Source organism: Sciurus carolinensis, chromosome 5 (assembly GCF_902686445.1).
Source record: "Sciurus carolinensis chromosome 5, mSciCar1.2, whole genome shotgun sequence".
In the NCBI taxonomy this organism is placed as follows: domain Eukaryota; kingdom Metazoa; phylum Chordata; class Mammalia; order Rodentia; family Sciuridae; genus Sciurus; species Sciurus carolinensis.
The window spans coordinates 139,843,456-139,871,183 of NC_062217.1; the positions used below are offsets into that span (position 1 = coordinate 139,843,456).

The window sequence follows — 27,728 nt, forward strand, 5'->3', positions numbered from 1 at the left end:
AATTAAGAGAGAAATTTTTTGTCGCTGGTATTCACTGCATTTCCCTTTTTCCTTTTCTGATTGGGTACCTAGGCCTCACTTTTCCTGCCCTCTATCTGAATAAAACAAAAAAAAATTTTTTTTAACTAGACTAAATTGTAGGTAATGTATAATCGATATTTTAAGTTTAAGATATAAAAACTGACTTCCGTCTGATATCTTTAGATTTCAATCCTTCTGTATTTTATTTCTTGGACAAAGAATGAAAAACGTGTCAAAAAAAAAAAAGGACTTATAGGAGGGGAAAAATCAGAAATTTCTATTTCTCACTGATTTTTTTAAACAAGGAGCATGCGAAAGGATTTGCAGGACCTGACATCTGTTTTTTGAAGGCACTGGGCATTGAGAAATTCTAATTCTAAATTTGCATATGTTTAAGGTGAAATAAAGTGTTAAATTAGAATTTTAAGAATAAAATTTATATTTTGTACCCAAAAAAAGAGATTAAAAACCGAATGTAAATATAATTTGATTCATTAGATAATTTCTGTATACATCTGAATCTAGTCACAAAGTATTTTTAAGGAGAAACTAATTATCTTTCCTCAGGAAATCTGTTTCAGAAGATTGTGTGCTGTCAATATCACATTATAATAAGATAACAAAAATAAACTACTATTAAGTCCTTCCTATTGAAATCAGTGGCAGGAGTTTAACAGGCAATTCAGGGCTCCAGCTTCAACTCTAATCAATATCAATGTCAACTCTCTGATTATCGTATGTTCCATTTAATGAGTAACTAGCTGCAGAGTAAGATCTCAATTTGATTGCAGCATGTTATGTACAAACAGACCACTGGTCTTTCTATTTTTAACACAGTTAAAGAGTAACAAATATGTTTTTAAAGGCCATGGAAAAGTACCACATGTCTGGGAAAACTGAAAAAAATAAATGCTCCTAATTATAAGGCAAAATATTTTCATATTCTGGACTTGATTTTTCCTCAAAATACCAAGAGGATACAATATGAAATATTGAGCTACAGAAATAATAAATAACTTCCACCAACATTTATATTATTTAAGTCTTGGTTGTCTAGTGTGAGGACTAGGTCAAACAAGTTCAAGCATAACCAATATATTTTTTAAACTTCCTTTGAGGACTTATCAAGATTTGAGTCCCATTTCTACAACTCAAGAGCTGTCACTTAAGAACATAAGTAAATTTTCTGGTTCTCAGTTTTCTTATTGGTAAAATAAAGATCATACCCCCGCCAATGGGTTGTTGAGAGAATACGCATAAAGTATCTAATTTAACACCCAGGATATACTGAATTTCCTTCAAATTCTTTTCCCACATGCCCCATCTTTAAACTTTCACTCTTACTGTTAGGTACCAATATGGGTATATGACTATCTCTTCCACTCCTTGATAACAATGAGTTGGACGAAAATCTTTTTGTTGACAGATGTCCTTGCAAAATATATCATTTTGTGTACATGTAATTTTAATTTTTATAAACAATACTGTGTAATATATCTCATTCTACTTCTTATTCTTTTCTGATTGTGGGTTTGGAGGAATTCTTTGCTTCCTATTGTGATTTGGGAAAAATATAAAATCTGTCTTTCATGGGCTGGGGAGATAGCTCAGTTGGTAGAGTGTGTGCCTTGCAAGCACAAGGCTCTGGGTTCAATCCCCAGCACCCTCCCCCCAAAAAAAAGAAAGAAAAAAAATCTGTCTTTCACAATTCCTTTTCAAAGGCAATTCAAAAGTGAGATTTTACAAGTCAGAAATGCCCAAACTTGCTTGGAACAACTTTATCTGAAGAGATTAGATATACATGCAGAGTAAATACATGATGAAAGAGTGCAGAAGTTTTTTATCTTAGGACTTTTGTGGGAGGAGGGGTGGATGCCCCAGGTGCACAGAGTTGGGTTAATCATATTCTTCACTTGGAGTCCCATTATCATTATTGGTTTGTGCAAGGCCTTGCCCATATTTTATTAATTCATTCTCCCATTAACCCCCATTCCCCACTCCTTCCTCCTTTATCTCCCTGTAGGCAACTATGCCAATGAAAATCTTTTTGTTTGTGTTCTTGCAAAATACGTGGTTTTGTATAATGATAAAGGTGTTTGAATTTTCTTAATAGTGTGCCTCTGTCTATTTCTTTTGTTTTATTCTGCTTTTAGGTTCATACATATTCCATATGTTATCTACACAGCTACTTCTAATTCTTACCTTGTTCGAATGGTATGCAATCTCCACATTTTACCTAACTGCTCTCCTAGTGTTGAACACTGAAGAGAACATCCAAACATCGACCACCATAAATAATGCTGAAATTAATATTCTTACATGAGCTTCCATGTGAACAGCCAAAGCTATGAGGAAAGGTGTATGTACACAGTATTTCAATAAGAGAAAGCTGACTCACCCATGAAGAGACCTGGAGATTCTAGATACAGAACCAAACCAGATAGAGAAATGGACTTAGAGATCACAATCTTAATTTTTGCTTAGTTTTGTTTTAAGAATGAAAATGTAAAGATTTCAAATGTTGCTTTTTTTAAAATTTGACCATACAATAGTAAAATGATCTTTGGGGAAAATCCTACCTATCTGCTTTATTAAAATTATCATCTGAAGGGGGGATTTAAAGCAAAAACTACTACATCAAAAGCCATCACTAGTGCAGAGTTAGTGAACCAAAATTTTATGGTTTAAAACAAAAGCTTTTTAGAATTAATTTTTAGAAAGTAAAAGTTACCCCCTAAAAACACTCTTATATTTTTCACTGTATACAGTTTGTCCATAAGAAATCAAATTTTTAGAGAGTTGACTATCTTCTTCATTCTTTATTCCTAAATAAATACATAAAATTCTGTCAAAATTCATGCTCTTATAAAAGTTACTGAAAATAATAGAGATCATGTGCTATTAAAAATAACTATGCTTTAAATAACTTGACATGTACATCTGTTGACTCCATTAAAGTTACATTATCCTTGAGGATATACATTTTTTTATTGATTGATTGCTGATGTTTATTACTCATTTTCTAGATCCACCTGTGCTAAAGCAAGATATACAAGTTAGTAATATTATCATAGTTAAATTTCACCACAAGTATTGTCTTCTCTTTGATGAGAATGTCAGACTCATCTAGGTTTTCCTGCTCACACAGAGGGAAAAAATTTGTATCCCAAAAAACCAAAAGCCAAATATTTTCTCTGATATGAGGATGTACATTTTGAATCTAACTTAAGAATATATGTATGTATCCTAAATCATAATAATTTCCAACAACAATTAGGCTACTTCTAGGAATAAGGCAATAATAGATCAAAAACATCACAATTCTATAACCAGGATGTCTTATAATTTTAAAACTAATGCATAAACAAAAATAAAAATGCAGCATTTTTTAAAGTAATAAATTTTAGCTAATTTAAATATATGCCATTACATATTCACAAGAATGGCTAAAATCAAGTGTGACAATATCAAGTGCTGAAGAAGATACAGATCAACTGAATCATACATTGCTGATGGGAATACATGCAGGTACAACTCCTTCGATATACAGTTTATAATGACCTTAATTATGCCCACCCTATGGCCCAGGAATCCTACTTTTAGGTAAGAAATGAAAATATAGGAACACACAAAGACTTCACACAAATATTCATAGCAGTTTTATTCATATTAGCAAAAATTGGAAACAACTACATGTCCATTAACAGGAGGAAGGATAAACAAATTGTGATATGTGTGTGTATATACATACATACATACATATACACATATGAATGCAATTCAGAAATGAAAAAGAATGAAATATGTATACTCAAGACAACATGGATATGTCTCACAGACATTAGACTAACAAGAAGCCAGATACAAAAAAGAGTTCATACTGTATGTTTTTATGAAATGCATGAATAGGCCAAGCCAGTAGCTAACACTTGTAATCCCAGCTAGTCAGAGGCTGAGGCAAGAAGATTGCAAGGCCAGGGCCAGTCTGGGCAACTTTCCAAGACCCTGTCACAAAATTTTAAAAGGGCTGGCTGGGGATGTAACTGAGTGGTAGAGGGCTTGCCTAGCAAGTATTGCAACAACAACAAAAAATAGGCCTTGGAGGGACGCAGAAAGTCTAATTGAGAAGGGGTATGATGTAACATATGATGTGTTGCCGCCCACAGCAACAATCCCGCGGGAATTTATCGGAGGTGGACTGGAAATGAACTACTTCTATTACTTTATCTGTGCTGCTTTCTTGCTTGCTTGCTTATTTGCTAGTTTATAGAGGAAGAGAGGCTTTGCTTAGAGGAAGAGAGACTTTGCTTAGAGGAAGAGAAACTTTGCTTAGAGGAAGAGAGACTTTACTTAGAGGAAGAGAGACTTTGCTTAATTTTAGAGGTACTACTCTTTCAGAGAGGCTATGCTTATCAAAGGTCTACTGCTTCTTAAAGGTGGGTCGCTTCTTGGAGGTGCGGGTGCAGCGTGGGGCATGTGGCCTGCGTCCTGCAACCTGCGACCTGAGACCTAGAGGTGTATTCTTAGTCCAGCGTTCTGCGATCTGCGATCTAGAGTTGTCTGCTTGGTCTTGCGTTCTGGGATCTATAACCTGCGACTTAGAGGTGTGGCTTTAGTCCTCCGTCCTGCGATCCCCGCCCAGGTGAAGAGAATGTCTTATATACACTAAGGCAGTCAATCAGCTTAGGATTAAGTAGCACGGTTGGAGCATGCACCACGGTACCAATCAAGAAAGAATGAGAAACATCTGTTGACCACTAGCACAGAGGAGACATTAACTAATCAGGCAAAAGTAGATCATGCTGTGTTAACACTAATTATGCGCCACCTCTTGGCTCAATGCCAGCTGCCATCCTAGGGCTACTTAAACATGTCTCTGCATGATGTAACTCTCTAGGACAATGGATATGTTTTCTATCTTGATTTGGGTTGTGTTCACACAGGGAGAGCCATAGGTAGAATCACTGAGTTATACACTCAGTGTATGACATCTCAGTGTCGAAAATTCCCATTCGCAGTGCTTTCTTGTTGTCTTTAAAACCCAAAACCACTTATTCTCATACAAAATCAACACAGTTTAAATTGCCAAAATCTATGACTGTGATTCCAAACTGGTATTCAAGGAATCTAAAGGCAATTTGCCAGTTTCAGAGGGAAAACACAATGAATAGACTTTTTTTACACACCTTGGAAAATTTTGAAGTTCAAATTTTATTTTTCACAGAAAAAAAATCTCTTTAGTGTTAAAAGTTATTCTGTTCTTTAAATTTTTCATATGTGTTACAAGAACTTTATTAGTCAATTCATCACTGATAAAATTCAGTAGAGTAAAATTTACCTAAACTAACTTGTTTATATCATTTTGCATTAATTTTCGTATTTATAAAATTTGAAGTTTTTTACTGTTGTTGGATTATATTTCCCTGGTTCAAAAATATATATCAAAGCTCAAAAGTGATTCATGGTAATATAAAAATAGTGTCAAAGATAACATAAATAATATCATTAAGAATTCTATCGCTAGGGCTGGGGTTGTGGCTCAGTGGTAGCATGCTCACGTAGCACACATGAGACCCTGGGTTTGATCCTCAGCACCACATAAAAATAAAAATAAAGGTATTGTGTCCACCTACAACTAAATATATATATATATATATATATTTTTTTTTTTTTTTTTTTAAAGAATTCTATCGCAAATCTACAATGGGAGTACAGAACTAGAAATTGATACAGGGTACTTTGAATATACTTGTTTCACGTGAAAGCTGCAAAAGAAAAATACCACTAAGTATAATGGCTGATGCCTGAACATAGGATTTTTGATAACTGATGATCCATTTGCTCTTAGTCTCTAGAACTCATCTGTTATCAAAATGTTTCAAACAGCTCACATCATTGAAACATTAAGGTAAATAAAGTACCATGATCTATCCAGTAACTAATATGCAACAAAATGCTGTTTTCCAGTCTTAAACTGAGATATCTTGATTGCCAAGGGTGAACAAGAGACCAAATTTTAAAGGCACCACTTAAAATTTCATTCCTTGTAATAAAATTCAGTATAAGTTATAGTATTGGTAGGAAGTTTATAATAGCCATAATCAATAAAATTGATGTTTTTCTCGTAGAAAGAATAATGGGCTATTAGCAAAGTTTATAACACTGAATTCTGAATATCCTGAATATAACTGTAGAAGGTAGTTACTATCACATATCCATGCTAGAAGTAGCTCTTTATGAATCTCTTCATAGCATACATATGGATTACACATAAAACAGAATGTACTTGATGATTTGTACATTTATAACTGAGAATCCATGCTGCAGAAGAAGAAACTATGGTTAGTAAATATCTTGTGAAATGGAAAATGTATAGTGTGTGGATTTAGTATTGAGAGAATGCTGGGTATGAACAGAACAAGTACGTGTTGCAATGCAAATCAAAGAGGCTGCACCTGAACATCAACATACAGGTGGCTGTAGTTACAGAGCACAGCCCAAAATTGACGTATGCCTTCTGACATTCACTCAGCATTGTAGGAAACAGAGTCTACTGTTACAATGAGCAAGGTGTGGCTAATATTAGTACATTAAGCTTGAGATAAGAACAAATTTTAAAGGGGTCAAACTTTTTCATGCTAAATATGACAACTGATCATATAAGCTTTTAAAATAAAGACAGAATAAATTTTATTCTAGATTCTGATAATGCTGGTAAAGATCATTTTAAAGACTTCAAAAGGCTTCCATAAGCTGCATATCTGTGTAATATACATAGTATCTTGACAAGCCAGAACTTATTTTAAGGTAAAAATATGCTGATAATCCTGAGGTGAAAGTGTTGGGATTTCATGAGAAAACAGATTTGTAATAAAAGAAAACTTATCCTAGAACTCTTGCTGGACTGATAGCTGCCAACTGAACTTACTACACTATAGCCAGGTGTTGGTTGTTCAGCTTACATCAAAAAAAAATATTCTGCTATACTACAAAATTATCTTCTTCCTGTCATCTTAAGGAGCATTCAAAACAGCCCAAAGCAGTGCATACTTGAACACAGTACTGCTTCTACTCTAAGGACACTCTATTCCCTGAACCAATGTAGGAAGCACCAATTTCTCCCCCTAGGCCAAGACCCCTTTCCCCACTTCCAGACCTGAATATAAGATAAAGAGCATCAGAATACTAGGTGCTTCTTTTTATATACTTAAACATAGCAGTTTGCAGTTGAACTGAGGGTTCGTATTCATTTTATTTGTTAGTCTTTTAAAATTAGTAGAACTGTTTCCACTAGATGGCTGTCTTTACCAAGAACTGTAAAAGCTATTCCAGCTTGTGATGATTTGCAAGTTTAAAGATATGTACATGTGCAGCCATTTAGAACGTTTATTCATACAAAGCATCTATGATTTTATTTTTTCATATCCACATTGGAAAAAGTCAGTATGTTGAAAATATAATGGGACTTTCAAAGAATAAATTTCATGTTGAAAATTTTCTTAAGAAAATAATGAGTTTCACCCAGAAGACAGGCTGAAAGCCAGACATATATAAAAATTATCTGTGTAATTGTTAATGTTTTCAGATCAATTGTTCATCATAAACATTGTGTTCTCATATTTAAAGGAAGAGATTGGCTATTGCTATTTATAGTAGGCATTTGTTTGGCATCTTTAGTGGTAAAAATGGAATTTATTGTATGTTACAATTTCTATTGAATGTCAGTGAAATTTGTTTCTTCCCATCACATGCTTTGTTATTTGATTAGTACTCGATGCCTTGTTATTGTACTAGAAGAAAAAATTAGCACCATGTTTGGAGAGGAATGGTTCAAGGTTGTTCAGTAAATATTTTATTTAAGTGTAACAAAACTAAGAAAAATGCACAAATCATAAGCATATAAAGAAAACCTTAGAAGATGGAAAGATCTCCCATGTTCTTGGATAGGCAGAATTTTTTTTCTTTTTTTTGCGGATTGAACCCAGGGCCTTATGCTTGCGAGGCAGACATTCTACCAACTGAGCTATATCTCCAGCCTGGATAGGCAGAATTAATATTGTCAAAATGGCCATACTACCAAAAGCACTATACAGATTCAATGCAATTCCAATTAAAATCCCAATGACATACCTCATAGAAATAGAGAAAGCATATTGCTTGATTACTTTTCAAATGATGAAATTAATGTAAATATTTTCATGCAATTGTAGATTTTATCGTCTTAAATTTTTTTGCTATTTTTCTGGTTACCCAAATAGCAAGCACCTAGAATAAGAACTAGGACTCTACCAGCTACCCAGCTTATTTATGCTTCTTCCAAGAAACTTCCCCAATGGTGACCATTTTCCTGACTTTTAGTATAATAGGTGATTTTTGCCTGTTTTGAAGCTTACCTGAATCAACTCACTTCTTTTGCTTTCCACTCTGTTTGTTAGTATTCTCCGTGTTATTTTCACAACTTATTCATTCTATTATTTCTGGACGGCCTGTCTAGTTTCCAGTTTGGAGCTGTTTTGAATGGTGTTTTTATGAAGTTTTGGTTTTGTTTTGTTTGTGGTGCTAAGGGTTGAACCCAGGGCCGCATGTTAAGTATGTTCTCTATCATCAAGCTACATCCCCAGCCCATAAGGTCTTACATGTACTGTAAGTCAATGGGTGTGGGCATTTCTTTGGGTGGGTATAAACCTAGAAGTGGAATCTCATGCTAGGTCATGAGATTTGCATATATTCAGCTTTAATAGATACTGCTAATTTTCTAAGTGTTTGTACCAATCTACACTCCCACTTGCAGTACATAAGGGTTCCATTACTCCAATTTCTCTTAAGCACTTGGCATTGTCAGTTCTTTAAATTGTAGCCATTTCAATGGATATATAGTGATAGCTCATTGTAGTTTTAAACTACATTTCCCTGAAGACTGATGAAGTTGTTTATACATTTACTGGTTGATAATGTTCCAATCTTTTGTTCATTTTCTATAATATTTTCTCATTTTTTTATTAATCTGTACGGATGAGTTCTTTATATATCTGAAGGTCATCATGTCAGTGGTAAGATACAAATATATTGTAACTATCTTATCCTACTTTAGGGCTTGACTTTTTATACTTTTAATGGTATCTTTGATGAAAATTCATCAAATTATTTTCCTTGATGGTTAGCATACTCTTAAAAAAATCTTCTCTTATTCCAAACTTATGAATACATTCCTATGTGCTTTCTTCTTGGAGCTTCATTATTTAACCTTTTCTATTTAAGTCTAATCTAGCTTCAATTGCTTTTGGTGTATGGTGTGAGGCACAGGCAAAAGTTTATCATTTTATATGGGTATCAAATTGTTCCATCACCATTTATTGAAAAGACATCATTTCACTACTATATTACTGTTTCTTATTTGTCACAAATCAGAAAATTGCACATATAGTCAGTTTTTTTCTTGTCTTTCTATCCTATTTCTTTGATCTACTGTCTATCTTTGGGTCCATGGCCTTCGTTATTAAAGTAATGTAACAAGTCACGATATCTAGTTGTCTAACATTTCTCTCCCAGCTTTGTTCTTCAAGATTATCCTGACTCTAGAATGGAGGAAGGAGGAACTGTATAGAGGGGAAAGAGGGGTGGGAAGGGGGGGAAGGAAAAAATAACAGAATGAGTCAAACACCATTACCCTATGTAAATGTATGATTACACAAATGGTATGCCTCTACTTCATGTACAAACAGAGAAACAAGTTGTACCCCACTTGTTTACAATAAAAAAAAAAGATTATCCTGACTGTTCTTGATCCTTTACAATTCCATATAAATTTTAGAGTCAATTTATACATTTCTACAGGAGGAAGAAAAATAACTGCCAGGATTGATATTGGAAATGAACTAATCAATAAAACAATTTGAGGGAAAACATACCTATGTGGCTTCATATTGTGTCAATTTAGCTAGGTAAAACTACATCTTCCCAAATTCCCTTCCCTAATCATTTTAGGTTAGGGTGGACTACAGAAGACTTATTTTGCAGAAAATTTGGAGAAAAGAACAAAGAAGTAGCAAAAATTTTTGTGTTCCAACGTCAGAACAGGCAGGTATTGTTATTGCTCATGTACGTTGAGGCTTATGGTTTGGCTCCTCTTACTGGTATGAGAACAATAATCAGACCTGTAATTACTCCAAGTTCCTCTGAATCCTTTCAGCTTCTCCATTTCCTAGGCAAAGTTCACCTCCTGCTAGACACCAACATCACCAAGGTTGGAAGTAGAGAGAGCTGAGCTCATTCAGGTTTCTATCCTAGTCTACCTCTTAATATTCTTCCTTTCTCAACTGCCTGCCATACAGATTTCAAGTTCTAGCATTAGATACAAGGACAGCAATCTTACAGAGACTGTTTTACCAGCCCCCTCATTGTGGAAATTCACTTTTAACAGCTGTATATTGTGTTGGGGAAGACACTAGGAAAACAAAAAGTTAACCATATATTACGGTTACTGGCTGGATTTAGCAAGGTATTAGAAAATAGGATGATCTCCAATGAAATTGACTGATTTCAAACAAAAATGAAAAGGAATAAAAAGAATCCATAATTGTGGGCATTAAAGGACAGAAAAAGAAATTGAGAAAAACTGTGTGCAACAAAGAGCCAATAAGATTGAGATGGGTTGTGCATATATGAATATGTAACAACAAATTCCAGTATTATGTATAATTATAATGCATAATTTAAAAAGTAAAAAAATTAAACTAAAAGTTTGGCACCATAAGTCTGGAGGAAATATAATTAAAACACACTCAAATCCACATCATATGCCTTTAATCCTAGTAAGGAGTCTAAGGCAGGAGGATTGCAAGTTTAAGGCCAGCCTGGGCAACTTATCAAGACTGTTTCAAATTTTTTAAAAAAATAAATAAAAAGGGCTCAGTGGTAGAGTATCCATAGATTCAATTCCCAGTAAAGCAAAATGATGATGATGATGATGGTGATGATGATGATGATGATGATGATGTCGAGACAAGTGGAAAAGAAAAGAATAAATAAAAGGGTTGGGCTTCCTTCCCAAGACCAATGGCCTTAAAGTAGCTATCATTAAGAGAGAAAAATTCAATGGCATTCAGGAAGCAGGAAATAGTAAAGTCTGAGAATTGTATCTGCAAAAGAATTTAAGTGCTATTACAGGTATTAACTAGAAGGAAATTAATCTGAAACCAATTAAGTTTAGAAGGAATTGTTTTGCCAAAAACAAAAAGTAACAGGGTCAACAATAGAATGTAGACTAAAAAGCATTCAACTATTCCATCTTAAAACAAACTTTGGGTTCTAAAATTTGCATAGCTGCAAGCAGGCTGAGAAAACTGTGCAGTCCCCATGAAGGGTATATTAAGATAGTATGGTATTAGAGGAAGGATAATAAATAAATCAGGTGAATGAAAGAGAATCCAAAACTAATTCATGAATATGAGGAAGTTTGATATGGCATTGTAATTCTCTTCTTAAAGGAGGGAGCACTTAATAAACGGTACTAGGAATATGTATTATCCTATAATAAATCCCAAAATCAAGTCTATGAGTACTAATAACTTAAGTATAAAGGTCAGAAGTTTTAACTTGCAGAAGAAAAAGAATAGCTGTACAACCATGGGGTAAAGGAGAATTCTTAACAGAGACAAAAACTCTAGGTGAAAATATTTATAAATTCAACTACATTAAAATTGAGATATCTCATTGAGAAAGTGTGAAAAACAAACTACCTACTGGGAGAAGATATTCTCAACACATATAACTGATAGGATTAGTATCCAAAATTTATAAAGAATGCTTATAAATTGATAGCAAAAGGTAAACAACACAATCAAAATGGACAAAAGACAAATGGGCCTTTTACTTAGAAAAAATTACAAATAGATTATACACATATGAAAAGATACTGCTATGATTTGAATGATGGTATCTCCTTCAAGATTCATATTGAAATTTAATCTTCAATGCAATACTATTAAAAGGTTTGGCCTTTGCAAGGTGATTAAGGCTTGAGGGCTCTACCCTTATGAAGGGGATTAATGCCCTAAAAAATGGTTTAAGTTTGAAAGGAGCTCTCTCTTGCTTTCCACCCCTTCTGCCATGAAAGCACACAGTGTTACTCCCCTCTACAGGATGCAGGAACAAGACACCATTTTGGAAGCAGAGAGCAGTCCTCACAGGACACTAAAGCTGCTAGCTAGCACCTTCATTTTGGACTTTCCAGCTTTCAAAACTATAAAAAATAAATGTTATTGCTTAAAATAACCCAGTCTTGAATACTTTGTTATAGCATCACAAACTAAGATACTCAATTTTATTAGCTTTTTTTGCCATCTTAATCATTTTTGTTTTCCCTTGGTACTGGGCATTGAACCCAGAGGCGCTTAACCACTGAACCACATTCCCGGCCCTTTTTACATTTTAGAGACATGGTCTTGCTGAGTTGCTTAGGACCTCACTAAATTGCTGAGGCTGGCTTTGAACTCACCATCCTCGTGCCTCAGCCTCCTGAGCTACTGGGATTACAGGCGTGTGCCACCATGCCAGGCTCATTTTAACCATTTTTAAGTATATGGTGCAATAATCTTAGGTATACAGTATTTTCCCAGAAATTTTTCATCTTATAAAACCAAAACTCTGTAAGTATTAAACAACAATCTTCCATTTCCCTTTCTCCCCAGCCTCTAATAACCACTATTCTACTCTCTGTTCCTGTGAATTTTACTACTATAGATACCCTACATTATGAGTTGAATTGTGTCCCCAGCCCTCCACTCTTGTTGAAAATAAAAATAAAAAGGGATGGGGATGTAGTTCAGCGGTTAAGCACCCCTGGGTTCAATCTCTGGTAGCTCAGAATGTGAATATATTTAGAGAAAGAGCCTTTAAAGAACTAATTAAATTAATGGGGTCATTTGTTGTGGGTTTTAATCCAATCTGACTGGTATCCTTATGAGGTGAGGAATTGTGGACACAAAACAGACATCAGAGTTGTGCATACAGAGAAAGGACATGTAACAAAGAGACAGGCCTCAGGAAAAACTAAACCTACCAACTACCTGATCTTGAACTTCTTACCTCTATACTGTGAGAAAATAAATGCCTATTGTTTAAACCATCCATTTTTTGGCATTTTCTCATGGCAACCCTCAACAAACTAAAACATTTCATACAAGTGGAATTGTCTGTGACTGTTTTATTTCACTTAGCATTGTATCCTATAAGATTCACTCACGTTGCCAGGTGCAGTGGCACATACCCATAATCCCATCAACTTGGGAGGTTGAGGCTAGAGAATTCCAAGTTCAAGGCCAGCCTCAGCATTTTAGTGGGGCCCTAAGCAATTTAGTGGCACCCTGTCTCAAAATGAAAATAAAAAGGGGTGGGGATGTGGCTCAGCAGTTTAAGCACCCCTGGGTTCGATCTCTGGTAACCCCCCAACCAAAAATAAGATTCACTCATGTTATAGCATATGACAAAATTTCCTTCATTTTGAAAGCTCAATAATATTTATGTATGTGTGTGTGCATGTGTGTGTGTGTGTGTGTATGTATCACACTTTGCTTATCTATTCACGGACATCTGTTTGTATCTCTCGGCTACTGCAATGCATTTAGGAACATGAGTGTGCAAATATCTCCTCGAGATTCTGCCTTCAATTCTTTTACATATATATACTAAGAAATAGATCAGATGTTTAATCTTTTTGAGGAAATACTATACTATTTTCTATAATAGATGCACAATTTTATGATTTCACAAACAGTACCAAAGGATTCTAATTTCATATTCTCATCAACACTTGTTCTTTCTTGTATTTTTGGTTTTGGATTTTTTTTAATAGTAGACATCCTAATGGTATGAGGTTATCTCTCTTGTGGTTTTGATTTGTATTTCTCTAATGATCATTTGCTATTTTTAAAAATGTCAACTAATACCTCTCTGAGGTACCATTTACATTTACCAAGATGGAAAAATAGTCTGCCAATTCCAAGGGTTGATGATAAAAAATGGAAACTCCTATACACTGCAGGGGGATAGACATTAACAATCTCTTTGAAAAACAATGGGTGTTATCTTGTAAAGTGAACATGTAGGTTTCCTGTAATCCATTATTGCAGTGTTTTTCAAAACTTAGGTCACCACTTACTAGTGAGTTCTGTGATGTATTTTTTGAGTCCCAATTAGCACTTTTTAACACATAGAACAGGAAATTAGTGTTTCAGTATTTTAAGAAACTTTCATTGAATATAGGTAAGTGTTTCCCTGGTTGAAGACAACAAAGGTATTTCTTATATTCTGAGTAGTGGCCATACTAAATTCTTCCACAGGTACACTAGAAGAGTAGATAAGAATGTTCATAACAACAAAAAATTGGGAACAAACCAAAGGTCCAAAATTGTAAAATTGTGGTATGTTAACTTAAAGCAACTCTATAAAGCAATGAAAAGGATGCATAAGTCTCAAAAACCTTTAAGTGAAAAGAAATTACAAAGACTGATAATTGTATAAAGCTCAAAAACAAGTAAAGCTAACCAAGCACAGTCGCTCAGCCTATAATCCCAACTACTCAGGAGGCTTAGGCAGAAGTACCACAAGATGGAGACCAGCTGGGCAAATTAGTATGACCCTGTCTCAAAAAAAGAAAAAAAAAAAAAAAAAACAAGTAAAACTATAAACAATGTGTTATTAGGAACACATACATCAGAAACAAATGCATAAGTGGAAATCACTAAATAAGAAACAATATAAAAAGTTGGCAATATATTTGGTAAGCGGGTAAAATGTGGAAGAAAAACAAGAAACAATCATATTCATAGTGTTCTAGTACTTAGGTGCATTCATATGCACCAAAATTTTAATTTATACTAAGCATTTTAAAGCACATATGATTACATAACTTACATATTTATAACAACGCTCATATTTATAAAAGTGCTTTTGTAAAAAGTGGACATTCTCTTCTAGCACAGCAGTGAGTCAACACTCCCAAACAAAAACTGGATTTCCTGAAAAACAGGTTAATACGATAGGGGAGAAATGCTTGTCAGCATGCCAAAGGTCAACATGAATAGTTATGTGAGCAAAATCAACATCTTCTTTTCAGTTTCTTGAGGTAAGGGGAGAGAGGAATAATCTTATACAACTATGTCTCTCCATTCAGCACGAAAATAAATTAGGTGCTTTCCTTGTATTCCTTGGACACAGAAAAAAAAATAATAATAATAATAATCACGCTTCACAAACGTTTTCTGGAGATGTGCATGCCCAGTATATTGGCACTACTGCTGTATACCGTAAACACTCATGTACAGGGAGGTCTTCAGTCAATACTGTGCAAATAACTTACTATGAAAAAGTAATTCAACAGAGCTACTTTAGAATTGGAATAACTTTCATCACTTTGATCTTCTTTATCTTGGGGCAGTTCTTCCAAATTTCACTCACTTCTGAAAAGTGGCTTACAAGAAACAAAGCAGTGGCGGGGGCTTAAGGAGTGAAACACGGTAAAGAAAACAGAAAAGAAATCCTGCAGGAGAAAAGGATTGTGGAAGCTTAAAATACAGAAAATTTCCACACTGACACTTCCAAAAGAATATGCAAGATCAGGGGACTTTCAAGGGCTCTTTTTCAGTGTATTAACAGGAAGAAAATTTCATCTTGGGAGATCTTTGCGCTTTTTTTTTTTTTAAAGACAATAAGCAGAGTCGCTCAGCCGCGGCCAAACCCGCTGTAAAGATGGCGGTGGGACGAAACCCCTTCTCCTGCCGCCACCTAAGACTTTCGCCTCACATTTCCCACAAACCCCTCCGCGCAGCCCCACTCGCCCCGAGCTGCCGGGACGGCGTCCGGCAAATGCGCACGCGCGGAACGACATCACGTGAGCTCCCAGGGCTCCAGCGAGCTGGCAGGAGGGGCTTTGCCAGCTTCCGCCGCCGCGTCGCTTCAGGACCCGGACGGCTGGTTCTCGCTGCTGCCGCTGCCGCGGGGCAGCCGAGGAACACCGACCGGAGCGAGGGGCGCGCGGCGGCGCGGCCATGGTACTGCGCCGAGTCCGGTGACAGTAGGGAGCCCAGCGGCCCGGGCCCTGAGCGCGTCTCCTCCAGGGGGCCTCGCCCTCCTGCTCGCGGGTCCGGGGCTCCTGCTGCCGTTGCTAGCGCTGCTGCTGGCGGCGGTGGCCAGGATCATGTCGGGCCGCCGCTGCGCCGGCGGGGGTGCGGCCTGCGCGAGCGCGGTAGCCGAGGCCGTGGAGCCGGCCGCTCGCGAGCTTTTCGAAGCGTGCCGCAATGGGGACGTGGAGCGAGTCAAGAGGCTGGTGACGCCCGAGAAGGTGAACAGCCGTGACACGGCGGGCAGGAAGTCCACCCCGCTCCACTTCGCCGCAGGTAACCCAGGCCAGCGCCGCCTCCCCTTGCTCCCGAGCCCACCTGCGCACCCCGGACTTGCAGGCCCAAAACCACGCAGTGCTCCTCTGCCCCCGACCTTTCGCGCAGGACTCTGGTCCTGGCGATCTCACTTCCATCTAAGTGGGGATTAAGGAGATTATGGGCGGGGAGCGTGCTGTACTCTCTGGAAATGGGTTTTTGGTGTGTGTGGTTTTTTGTATGGGGGGTTCGGACTTTATTTTCTTTTACAGTATCAACAATACCTGTATCAACTTCCGGTCTTGCTACCCTGAGAGGCCCTTAACACACAGGAAAGAATGGGGAACATAATAGATGAACCTTCTGATTTGAAAGACAAATACTTTCAAAAATTTATAGTTTTTCCAAGCTCCACTATAACTCTTATCAATCCTTTGAATTAAGTCTAGAGGCCTTTGTAAAATACTAGGTTGTAATTTAGAAGTTGGTTAATTCTGTTTGACACATTAGCGTTAATCGGTTTATCCGAGTACCCAGCAAGTTTCTGCAGAGACTAGAACTGGAAAAATCAAGTCGGAAAAACTGAAATCAGACTTAAATTAGGTGCGGGTAGTCGCTGCAACACAGCGAAAAGATGGTGCAGTTTCTTTAGCTTGGGGCTAACTTTGCCTCATTCTGAGATTGGGATCATTTGACTTACTTTTTTTTTAGATTCACTTTACAACGTTAGAATATTAAATTGCGTTGAAGTATTTAAAAGAGCCAGAAATGGGACTCTCACCTTAATTCCATAAAACCTGTATGCTTTTCACTTTCAGGAAAGGTTGTGACTATTTCTAACTTCAAGTGATTGACAATGGAAGTAAATCCTCATCCTTCGATAATCCTGGTATTTTACTTGGTGTATATCATTGTTTTAAAACTTTTTTTTTCCCCCAAAGCTGGGGGATACATTTTAAAGTATCCTTGTTCTTTGGAGGTAGGAATGAAGCGCTTGAGAAAGATTTCCTTGTTCACAGACATTGCTTGTACAGTTTCTACCAATTGGAGATTTGTTTGCTTTAACCTGTTCCCATTTTAAAATGTAAATACTACCAGGAAACATGCTTTCTTGATCAATTGCACCTTTGTTCTGTTTCTCACTGCGGAACTTTTTTAAGAGAAAAAAGCTTTGGGAGAACTAAAAAAAGCTTGTGGGCAGTGGAAAGAAAAGTGAGAATACTGAAGTCTTATCTCACCTCTTTCGCCATTTTGCTTTAGATTTGGGTGGTCCTTTTTTCGGTTAATTTGAATTGTCCTGTTTGACCATGTAGTCAACATTTAACCAACTGATTTGGCAAACTGTCACAACCAACTGATACATAATCCAAAGGGTAGTATTACTTAGATTATGTTCACTTGATCTGTGAGATAAAAATAACCAAGGAAGATCTTAGTTGCTACCTTTCAAGAATTTAGTGTATTAATGAGTTCATAAACTGAAAATAGTAATATTTAGAGGTGTAATGTTATGGTATTATCTTCTCACTGACCTTGTTCCTCTTCCACCTTCCCACTTTCAGTTCTGTTCCAACATTTCAAAGTATTTTTTACATAGATTTCATGTTCAGGTTGAAATGGAAAACTTAATATTTTAGGAACTGATCCACTGCTCATAATCTACTCAAATTCTCAGGTTTAGGTTATAAGATTAAGGATATAAGATATAACATTTTAGCTATAGCTTTAAAGTCCTACATTTAAACCCTGGCAGATTAGAAATGTATTTTAAAGATAGCTTTGTAAACAATCTAAAATATTAATTATATTAAGGAGAGGCACTTATTTTCTTAAGTAAGTACACCCAGCTGCATTTTCTCTTTAATATTGGAGAATACATTTCATAAACTGTTTTGTAAGACGATATTTATCAGTCATGTTAATGTATATGGAAGCATTCTGTCATTGCTCAACACAGGTGGTGGTACTGTGTAACTGCCTAACCAAGTAGTTACTTGTCTCTGCATATGGTAAAAGAGCATGGGGAGGGGAGTTCATTCTTTTAAAAAAATCTTTTTAGCCAGTTAAAGTTTGGAGATTTTATTGGGGGAGGGGGGCATGTTTTGTCTTTGGTTTGCTTCTCAAGGAAGAAGGAATGAGATGTATGCAGACTACAGAAAATGCAGAACAGTTTAGAAAAAATTGTTTTGTCTTTTCATTCAAAAAACAATTAATCAGTTCCAGCCCTAAGGGAGTTAAATTCTGTTAATGAAAAAGGTAATTAACACAAACAGAAATTTTTCTTCTAATATGTGTTTTTTTTTTTTTATTTTTTACTAATGAATTAGATTACATATGATTTAAGAAGTCATTTCTTAGGATCAAAGTTACTCTGAAAATACATCCCTTTTCATCCACCATCTGCCTGCCCCCCAACTACACACAGGATATGAATGATTTTTTGGTGACACATCGTAGAACTTGTAGAGGCAAGTTGGTGGTAGGGTGGCTTTAGCTTTAATTCTACTAAAAGGAAGAATATCTGAAATTCTTGACATTGTAAGCCCCAAGAAAACAAACTTAAGAAAGAAAAACTGCTTCTCTAACTTATTTCTGAAAAATAGGAAATGACACCACCTTTGGGAAAAAAAAAAAACACCTTGGTGCCCATTATAATAAAAGAAATATGGCCTTCCTTAGAATCTTAGAACTCAGGGTAAGTGGGTAGAACTCCATGGCTTAAGAATCTTAACTATTCTTTGGAGCATACACAGAAGTAACATTCAGTACTTCTGAATGTGTTTATTAGGTTCACAAAAGTTGGGTATATATATGGCACAGAGATGATATGTGTGATTGGGAGAATTACAAGTTGAAAATAAACTCGCATCACGAAGTCCCAGCTGGTTAATACTTGTTTTGATTTGTAGTAATGTTATTGTTCCATATCCATTTAGACGGGAATTCAATTAATATATGCAGTTGTGTAGATTGAATACAATAGGGAATTTTCCCCCCCCACCCCCCAGAGAAGGAAAGTAGAATTAGAGCTTCTGGAACATATGCAAACAACAGATAGGAAAACCGGGGTTACTTATTCGAGAAATGAAAAACCAGACCATTTATTGTCTTCACGTATGTGGAAGAGTCATGTATGAGTGTATATGATTAGTGTGCCTTCAGCAATCAAAACTAAGGCCAGTAGGACAAAGGTTACAAGGATTCAGACAAAGAATCTCCGTTGTGGAACTGGCTGGAAGTATTTATCCAAGCAGCAACTGGATTGGCATCTTTCAGAGATGTTATAGATGGTATTTCTGCATTAAGTTGGCAGTTTGTCTTAACGGTCATTCATTATCAGACTTGTACCAAAAAAGTAGAACAATTCCTTCAAGATTTTGACAGGTCAGCTGCTAAAGACAAATGAAGTTTTTAGGGTCGCTATTTATATCCTTCCCCAAAATGAGCCTATCAAAGACCTCTAAAAATCCTTGAGTACCGTTTCCCCCTTTAATTATGGGCCACCATCATATTTATGCACGTAGTGTATCTACTCTACCTGTGACTATAATTATAGATTATTATTTTCAGGATTGGGGTTTTTCATGTGAGAAATAATTAAATCTTATATGAACAGAAAACCCCAATATCAAGTAGAGTCTGTTCAAGAATTCAGAATCCTAGCCAGGCACAGTGGTGAACACCTGTAATCCCACCAACTTGAGAGGCTGAGGCAGGAGGATTTCGAGTTCAAACCCAGCCTCAGCAATTTAGCAAGTCCCCAAACAACTCAGTGAAACCCTGTTCTAATAAAATATAAAAAAGTGCTGGGGATGTGGCTTGATAGTTATGCACTCCTGGGTTCAATTCAGAATCCTTATATGTGACCAGTGAAATTCCACATCTTATACAACTGCAAGAATGGGATCCTAATTAAAATAAATTATACTCCAAGTGTGTATTTCTCAGAATACACTCTACTGTCATATATATCTAAACAGTACCCCCAAAAACACATTATATCTACAAATATGTGGTAGTCAAAAAAAATTTTAATTGAAAATGATTTGTTAAAACAATGAAATTTTCGGGAATGTCAATAATTGCACATATTGAGCAGGCCTACTTACTAGACAGAGTACAAATGCTGCATGTCATCTTATTTCATTCTTATGACAGCACAATCATCTATCTAAACCACTGTTAAATCATATTGGCTGACAAAATGCACAGACTTTTCTATGTTCAGTGGTTTTTAAAACAATATTTTCATTAATTCATTGCTAGGTGATCTCATGAACATTAATTATGAACTTTGAGAGGATAATTTTTTTAGTACTGTAAAATAGGTCTTTTTATCACAAAGCAATTGAGATAAAATAAATTATTTTAGCCTTAAAGCACAATAGAGTATTGGTTTCAAAGGATTTACAAAATCAATCAATTTTATAAGTAACTGCCATATTATATAGTGAGATTTGATGCCTGGGAATGAACTTCCCTGAAAATACCAGTTTTAGTCCTCACCATGATGTTTGATGTTGACATATAAACATTTATCACTGTGTGTCCTAATGGATTTTCAAATTTGTGATATCTCTTATTAAGCAATAAATGCCATTTGGTGTATATTTTTTTAAAAAATACAGAATTCTCTTTTTTTTTGACAGGATCTACTGATGTTTATGCCACAAAAAGGGGAAAGGCAGTGACAGGAAAAATGTTATCACTCATTTATATAAAAGGGCATTTTAATTCTTGTCCTTAGAAACTATAGAGACTACACATGATTCGGAAATGGGACTGTACCAAACAATAGCCAAAGAAGAATCGTCCATTTTAAGCCTTTTCTTTTGTCTGGTCACTCAGAAATATAATGTTATCAGCTATGATTGTTGTTGCTTGTTTCCCCACATTATTTTTATCCATGTATTCACCATAGTCTACTTTTCCTTCCACATAAATTTGAGATCCCTTTTTCACATACTGATATGCTACATCTCTAAGGCCTGGCTGGAACACTGATATCCTATGCCATGTTGTCCTTTGACTGATGTCACCCATTTGGTATTCTTCACTCCCCTGATCGCCATATCTCATTTGTTGTTAGAGAAAATATTGTTACTGAATTTTTTCCTTCCTTCTGTCTCAGGAACTGGTCCTGACCCACTGACCCAAGTAACTGCGCACGATTAAGAGATCTTTCAAGAACCAAATTGCTGGCTATTTCAGACTCATGTCTTACAAAATGATGAAGTACCTGTAATACAGGTCTTTGAAACATGGCTTCTATTTTCTTTTCTTATAATCTAAACTTCTAGTTTTTCCTGATGCTGTAGCCCCAAAAATATAGAATTCTTGACATGCTAAATCTCCCAGTGTCTTATCAAGATCTTGAACTTAGCCATTTTCCTTAATTCTCCCTGGATATAGAGTAGACAGTTGACTTCAGTAACTAGTTTGAAGTACTCTTCAGTGTTCCCCAGTTCAGATTGTCAGAATTTCATCTTTCTAGTGCCATGACTTAATCCTTTTCCAAGTTTCTTATCTTGCCAGATACTGTCTGTCCCAAGTTGAGATAGGCAAAGCCCTCTCCCTTATATTCCTTATTCTATAGAGATACATGTGAGAAATATCTTTTGATAAATTATGTGATGCTGGCCTACCTTTAGATTGGCAAGACATCATCATCTTATATTGGACCATTTGTATCATCAGTGGCCAATCCCACCTTTGTACTATAAAACAGGGATGGGGAAGTGGCATTAAGTGAAACCTCTTCAGAGGCTAGGTTGGTGTCTATGTAGTGACTTCTACTACCTCTGTGCTTTTTGGAAGCTAGTTAGATGAAAGCTTATTTCCAGTATTGCCACAAAATATGATACTGTTAACAGTAGTCATGATTGGCAAGACAGTTCCTGGAATTGCTGAAGTTAATGGCATCTGGGTAGTAAAGAAAATTTGACAGGTTAGGAGGTGAATAAATTGCTTTAGTTATTGGTCAGAAGTCATCAACTCTATTCTTGGGTTCTTGGTTTGCTATTCCAACAAAATATGAGGCATAGATTAAACAAATATATATCAAGCCCCATTGTTTGGTGGACATTGGCCTTGTCACTGAGTAAACTGAAATAAACACAATATCTGCCATTAAGTGACACAGTTATTGATCAAATAAACTTTATAAATAGACTTTCACTTCTCTGTTGGAACTTTATTGTAGATTCATACTTGATGTATGATTTCCTTAAGATTTTTACACAAAGCAGTGTTTGACCATGAGTGTCGTTCCGTAATTATAAAACAAAGTATAATGTGTCCTGAGCATTCACAGTTACCAACATTATATTTCTGATTCCTTTGTAAGGAGAGTCTTAGAATATTGAAATTGGCATTGACTCTTAGGATACGACTGTTCACATTCTACCTGACCAGCGAGAACATGATCAAAATATATCCTGTAAAACTATCTTCTCTGCCCCCCCCCCCCCACACACACACACACTCCCGACCATCAGTGGGTACTTAACAGAAGTGCTTTAAACTGTTCTTGAGACCATAAGAATAAAGATTTCATCAAGGGATTACCTGAGAGTATGGGAAGCATCTTAACTCTTAAGGTTTCACCAATATCCCAACAGTGGGAGATTTTTTTAGTTGTAAGAGCTGCCTTCTGGCTCCCTCCAAGTAATTTCCTTTAGTGCCAAAATGTGTCTTTAATTATTCAAAATCATCATCTACTGTATTAATGTAGTAAATTATCTCCATTCAACATATTGGCCTTATGATGAGACTTCGGAATCACTGTTCTCTCTCAGTATCCAGACTGGTTTAAACATCTTAATCATTAAGGAACCATGTTAGCATAATTACTGACTACTAGCAACAACTAATTGGTAATTGGGTGACCTAATTGAAGAAGACAGTACAATCAATAATGCCCAGGTAGTGATAAAGGAAGACTGAAATCAGCGCTGATGATAACTGATGACTTCTACAGTGCTGTTCTTTTACTTTACTCTCTGTTCTCATAGCCTGATTTATTAATATAGCAAATATCAACAAATGTTATGTACTACATACCAGGGAAGCAATGATGATCTAAGAGATACAAGACTCTTACTCTTTGTGGAACTAAGAATATAAGAGATAAGTAAGCAATAGTTACAAATTTTAATACTGCTGTAGAATTGATATTACTATAAACAGCAGAGACCAAAATCTCTGCTTTTATGGAACTTGCAGTCTAGTGAAGGAGATGGAGAAACATTAATAAAGAATGTTAATATAGAAAATAATGTGGGCGGTCAGAATGGAATGCTTTAGATAGGATGGATGGTCAGAGATGACCCTGTGAAGGTAGTGACATTTAAAAGACTAGATAATAAGTAGAAGTGAGGCATGATATATCCAAGGGAGAGCATTCCAGGCAGAAGAAACGGCTTTTACCAAGTCCCTGGCACACTTGATAAACCAAAAGAGAGCTGGATCATAGTTGGGAAGGAGAAGAGTGGTATAAATTTAAGTTAGAGAAGGTGATAAAAACTTGTTCATGCAGGGAATCTTGTAGGCTGCAATAAAGGATTTGAATTTTATTCTAAGAGCAACCATTTGAAACTAATGAATTATTTTAAACAAAGATATATTTGTTTTTGAAAGATCACTAGGGACAGAAGTAGAAATGAGAGGAGACCTTTTTAGGACACTGTTGGAATAGTTCAGGATGGAGGTGATTATGGTTGGAATCAGTGTCTGTGGAAATGGAGAAAAGCTGGGAACATGTGGAGTTTTATATACCTTTGAATTATCAAGATGAAGGTATATGAAGTAAACATTCTGAAACTTAGGAAGAAAGTCTAGACTGGAGATTTACATTTGAAGGTTGTATAGTCAGGTAGTTTTTAAAGTCATAGGAGTGGATAAGATCATCTAAAAAGATAATAGTCTTGAGGAATTCCAGCATTTAGGAATCAAGTAGAGAAAGAAGCAGTCCACAGGGAGATACGACATGTCCAAAGCTTGACCTCCTCATCCTTTGCTACAAACCTATGTCATCTGCAGCTTTCCCCCTGCTCGATTGATGGCAACCATACTGTTCCATCACTAAGACCAGAAACTTTGAGGTCATCCAAGACTCCTCGCTCACACTCAGTGGCTCTTGTTCTCTCTCATTCTCACCCCCTGTTCAATCCATTAGAAAACTGCTGGCTCTATCTCCAGAGTATCCAGACTCTTAAACTTACCACTATTCTGACAAGTACCGTAAGATTATGTTCCATGCCACCATAAGCTCTCACCTACTTCTGCCTATAACCTTCTGTAGTCTATTCTAAGAGCAGTCAGTAATGTAAATTATGTCAGGTACTTAATCAGCTCAGAACCCTGTGGTGACTCTCCATTTTCCTCAGTGAAAACAAAAAAAGTTCTTACAGTGAGCCTCAAGCCTCTTAATTTTTTGTCTTTATCTGGTCCTCATCACTTTTAACCTCATGTCCTTCTACGCTAACTCTTACTCTGCTCCAGCCACTCTGGCTACATTACTGTTGGCCAGTAAGGTAACTCCCTCATCTCTTTCAAGCCTTTAATCAAGTGTCACCATCTCAGCAAATATGTCTAGTCAGATAAGACAAATATGTCCTTTGGATTTGGCAATGTGGAGATTATAAGTGACCTTATTGGAAGAAGTTGTAAGGAAGAAGCAGAGCCAATTGAGTTTGGGAGAATAGAGAATGGAGAGTCATATAGATTGGGTTATGTGGAATAGCAGAGAAATGGTAAAGTGACCTTAGGGACAATACTTTTTATAAAATGAGAACATGTTACAACAGTGAACATGTTTACCTGTTAAGAATGACTTAGTTAGAGATAGTGTTCTCTAGTCAACTTTATTAATATTTATCATGACTTCAAATACCGTCCTTATGGTCATGACCAAAATATGTCTCTAAGCTCAGACCTAACAAGATTAAAACAAAGTTAATCTATTTAACTGTCTTTAACTCCTCAGTCAGTTAACAACCAGTGTGCTGTCAACCCAAGAAGTCTGTACTATTGCTTTTTCATCCATTGCTATGCTGGCATTTTAGGACTACATTCAGGGTTGGTGATTTTAGGAATATTCTTTTTTTCCTTTCCCTCAGCACACACATAAACCTCTCCATCTGCCTTAACTTCTGCTGGGGTCCTTTTCATTTCATAATTAACTGTAAAAAGGCATTAAGTATTAATATGTGAAAGTGGTAAGAAAATTGATTAGCACTTTTTGTTTTATTTGGTTGAGGGGGGCTCTTGAGCAGAACTGTAGAACATTGAGTACCTAAAGGAGGACTCCTGTCTGGGAAGAAGTTGCTTATGTTGTACAAGTGGCAAAGTAGGGACTCTTTTGAAAGCATTTGATTTGATACTTTAGTGTTACCCCTTTCTTACTATAAAGACAAACATAAGCTATAAGCTCATCTTATCTTGTTGCTATGACATAGTCCCCCACTTTAGCAGAAACATTTTATGAGACAGATGTGGGAAAGAAATTCTAGCAAGTTAGTTTTGTCACTATTTCATAAGGTAGTAATTTATATACTTAAGTTATACACTTGAAACACGAAAATATGTGCACACTAAATATGCAGAACTGTTTATTTACAATTAGAATCCTCTTGTAAAGCTTTTGAGCTTCTGGTCAGTTATTTTGTAATCTTTCCCTGAAGATGATAGTAGCAGGAATTAAAGCACTGCTGCTGTACCACAGTCTGCTTAGCAGTGCTACCCTTTGGATTTATCATTAAGAAGTGTTACTGCCATATTTTAGATCACCTTTTCAACAATTAATTCTTGGATTATTTAATCTGTTATTTTCCATTCTGAAACATTTTTAGCATGATTTAGACATACTGAGTGTACTTTATTTTCCTTGGCAAACTTAAATGTGAACTATTTGTTTTCTTCTAGGCTTTGGGCGGAAAGATGTAGTTGAGTATTTGCTTCAGAATGGTGCAAATGTTCAAGCACGTGATGATGGTGGGCTTATTCCTCTTCATAATGCATGTTCTTTTGGTCATGCTGAAGTAGTCAATCTCCTTTTGCAACATGGTGCTGATCCAAATGCTCGAGATAATTGGAATTATACCCCTCTCCATGAAGCTGCAATTAAAGGAAAGATCGATGTTTGCATTGGTAAGACTATTTACTTTTCTGAATTTTCCAGAAATTCTAACTATTTGAGTTTATATTAAATTCATTTGTTAATATCAAATTTTGCCAGACTGAATATAAATATTTAAGAATGATTTAATCTAAACACTATTTACTGAATTGTCTTTTTGTGTCTGGTACTTAGCTTAAATTTCTTTGCAGAATAGGGTACAAAGTTCCTATTCTCTGGAAACATGCATTCTTTTGGGAGATAAACTACACAACCAGGTAAAGATATGGTGGAAGTGAAGTGCGTGTTAAAGGATAATGATTAGGGTGGTGACTTGACTTGAGTCAAGTCTCAGGGCCCAGTTTCCTGGAATCTAGTCTTTTTAGTGGGAGAAGGGTAGGTAGGGACTTCTTTATAAACAGCTTTGAATTCTAGTTAAGGAGGTTGCTGTTGTTATGTAAGCAGTGTGCAATATTGAAAATAATTGAAGTGAACAGGTTCATAAAACTAGTATATTTTAGGAAGAGTAATTTGGTAGGGGGCTGGGTAGAATGCTGGCTTCAGGGAAACTAGTTAGGAAACCAGAAAATAACCCAGGTAAGAAATGAGGGCATGACCTCAGCTTGGAGTCCAAGAGATTAGAAATGGCAAGTTAAGTAAAGATGCATTTGGTGAAAAATAATCAGTCATTTAGAACATTTGAGCCTAACAAGTGAGACAGGATTTACCTGACAGGTGGATCCCTGACAAAAATTATACATGAGAAGGCTGAGTGTTTTTATTAGTCAGGGATTTGGAATTCATTGTCCCCTTATCTCCATTTTTTCCTGATGGTTAACAGAAACAGTTGAAATTCTTAGAACACATAGAAAGGCAGGTCTGAGCACCAGGAAAAGTTCAGGGACTCTGTGCTGGAGTTAAACTGACCTTCCTCCCCCCAAATCCCCACCAGAGTCATCAGATTAGTTTGAAATAGGTCATTTATTAAGATGCAAGATAAATTGCTTACTTACCTTTGTCCAATTCTCCTTTCCTGTGTGTTATATTAAATTGTTTGTGCCCTTTGCTCAGTCTATTCTTTGCACCACATAACCCATCCCTAATGCCTCAGTCTCAGGCATATAAACAATTTTAATACAATAACATGGAGTTTTCCAAATGTGGTAATAGACCTGTACTCTCCAATGTAGTAGCCAAGGACTTGTAATGGAGACTAG

At 36.1% G+C, this 27,728-nt stretch overlaps 1 protein-coding gene, 1 non-coding gene and 1 pseudogene across 4 annotated transcripts in view; 2 read left to right on the top strand and 1 right to left on the bottom strand.

The window, feature by feature from the left end:
• Positions 1 to 1,617: 1,617 nt before the first annotated feature.
• Positions 1,618 to 1,695, top strand: Trnaa-ugc (transfer RNA alanine (anticodon UGC)). Its single transcript has one exon. It is a non-coding gene; the product is annotated as a tRNA-Ala (tRNA).
• Positions 1,696 to 15,926: 14,231 nt separating this feature from the next.
• The window catches only part of Tnks2 (tankyrase 2), a 56,999-nt gene continuing 45,197 nt past the window's right edge, over positions 15,927 to 27,728 (top strand). Inside the window, exons 1-2 of one of the 3 annotated variants that reach the window (XM_047552387.1) lie at positions 15,927 to 16,415; positions 26,319 to 26,543. In XM_047552387.1, the coding sequence (XP_047408343.1) occupies positions 16,217 to 16,415; positions 26,319 to 26,543 (424 nt within the window). In that variant the 5' untranslated portion in view covers positions 15,927 to 16,216. The remainder of the gene's footprint in view (positions 16,416 to 26,318; positions 26,544 to 27,728) is intronic. The other 2 variants (XM_047552385.1, XM_047552386.1) reach the window with 2 other exon arrangements.
• Positions 21,213 to 21,657, bottom strand: LOC124984590 (single-stranded DNA-binding protein, mitochondrial-like; annotated as a pseudogene).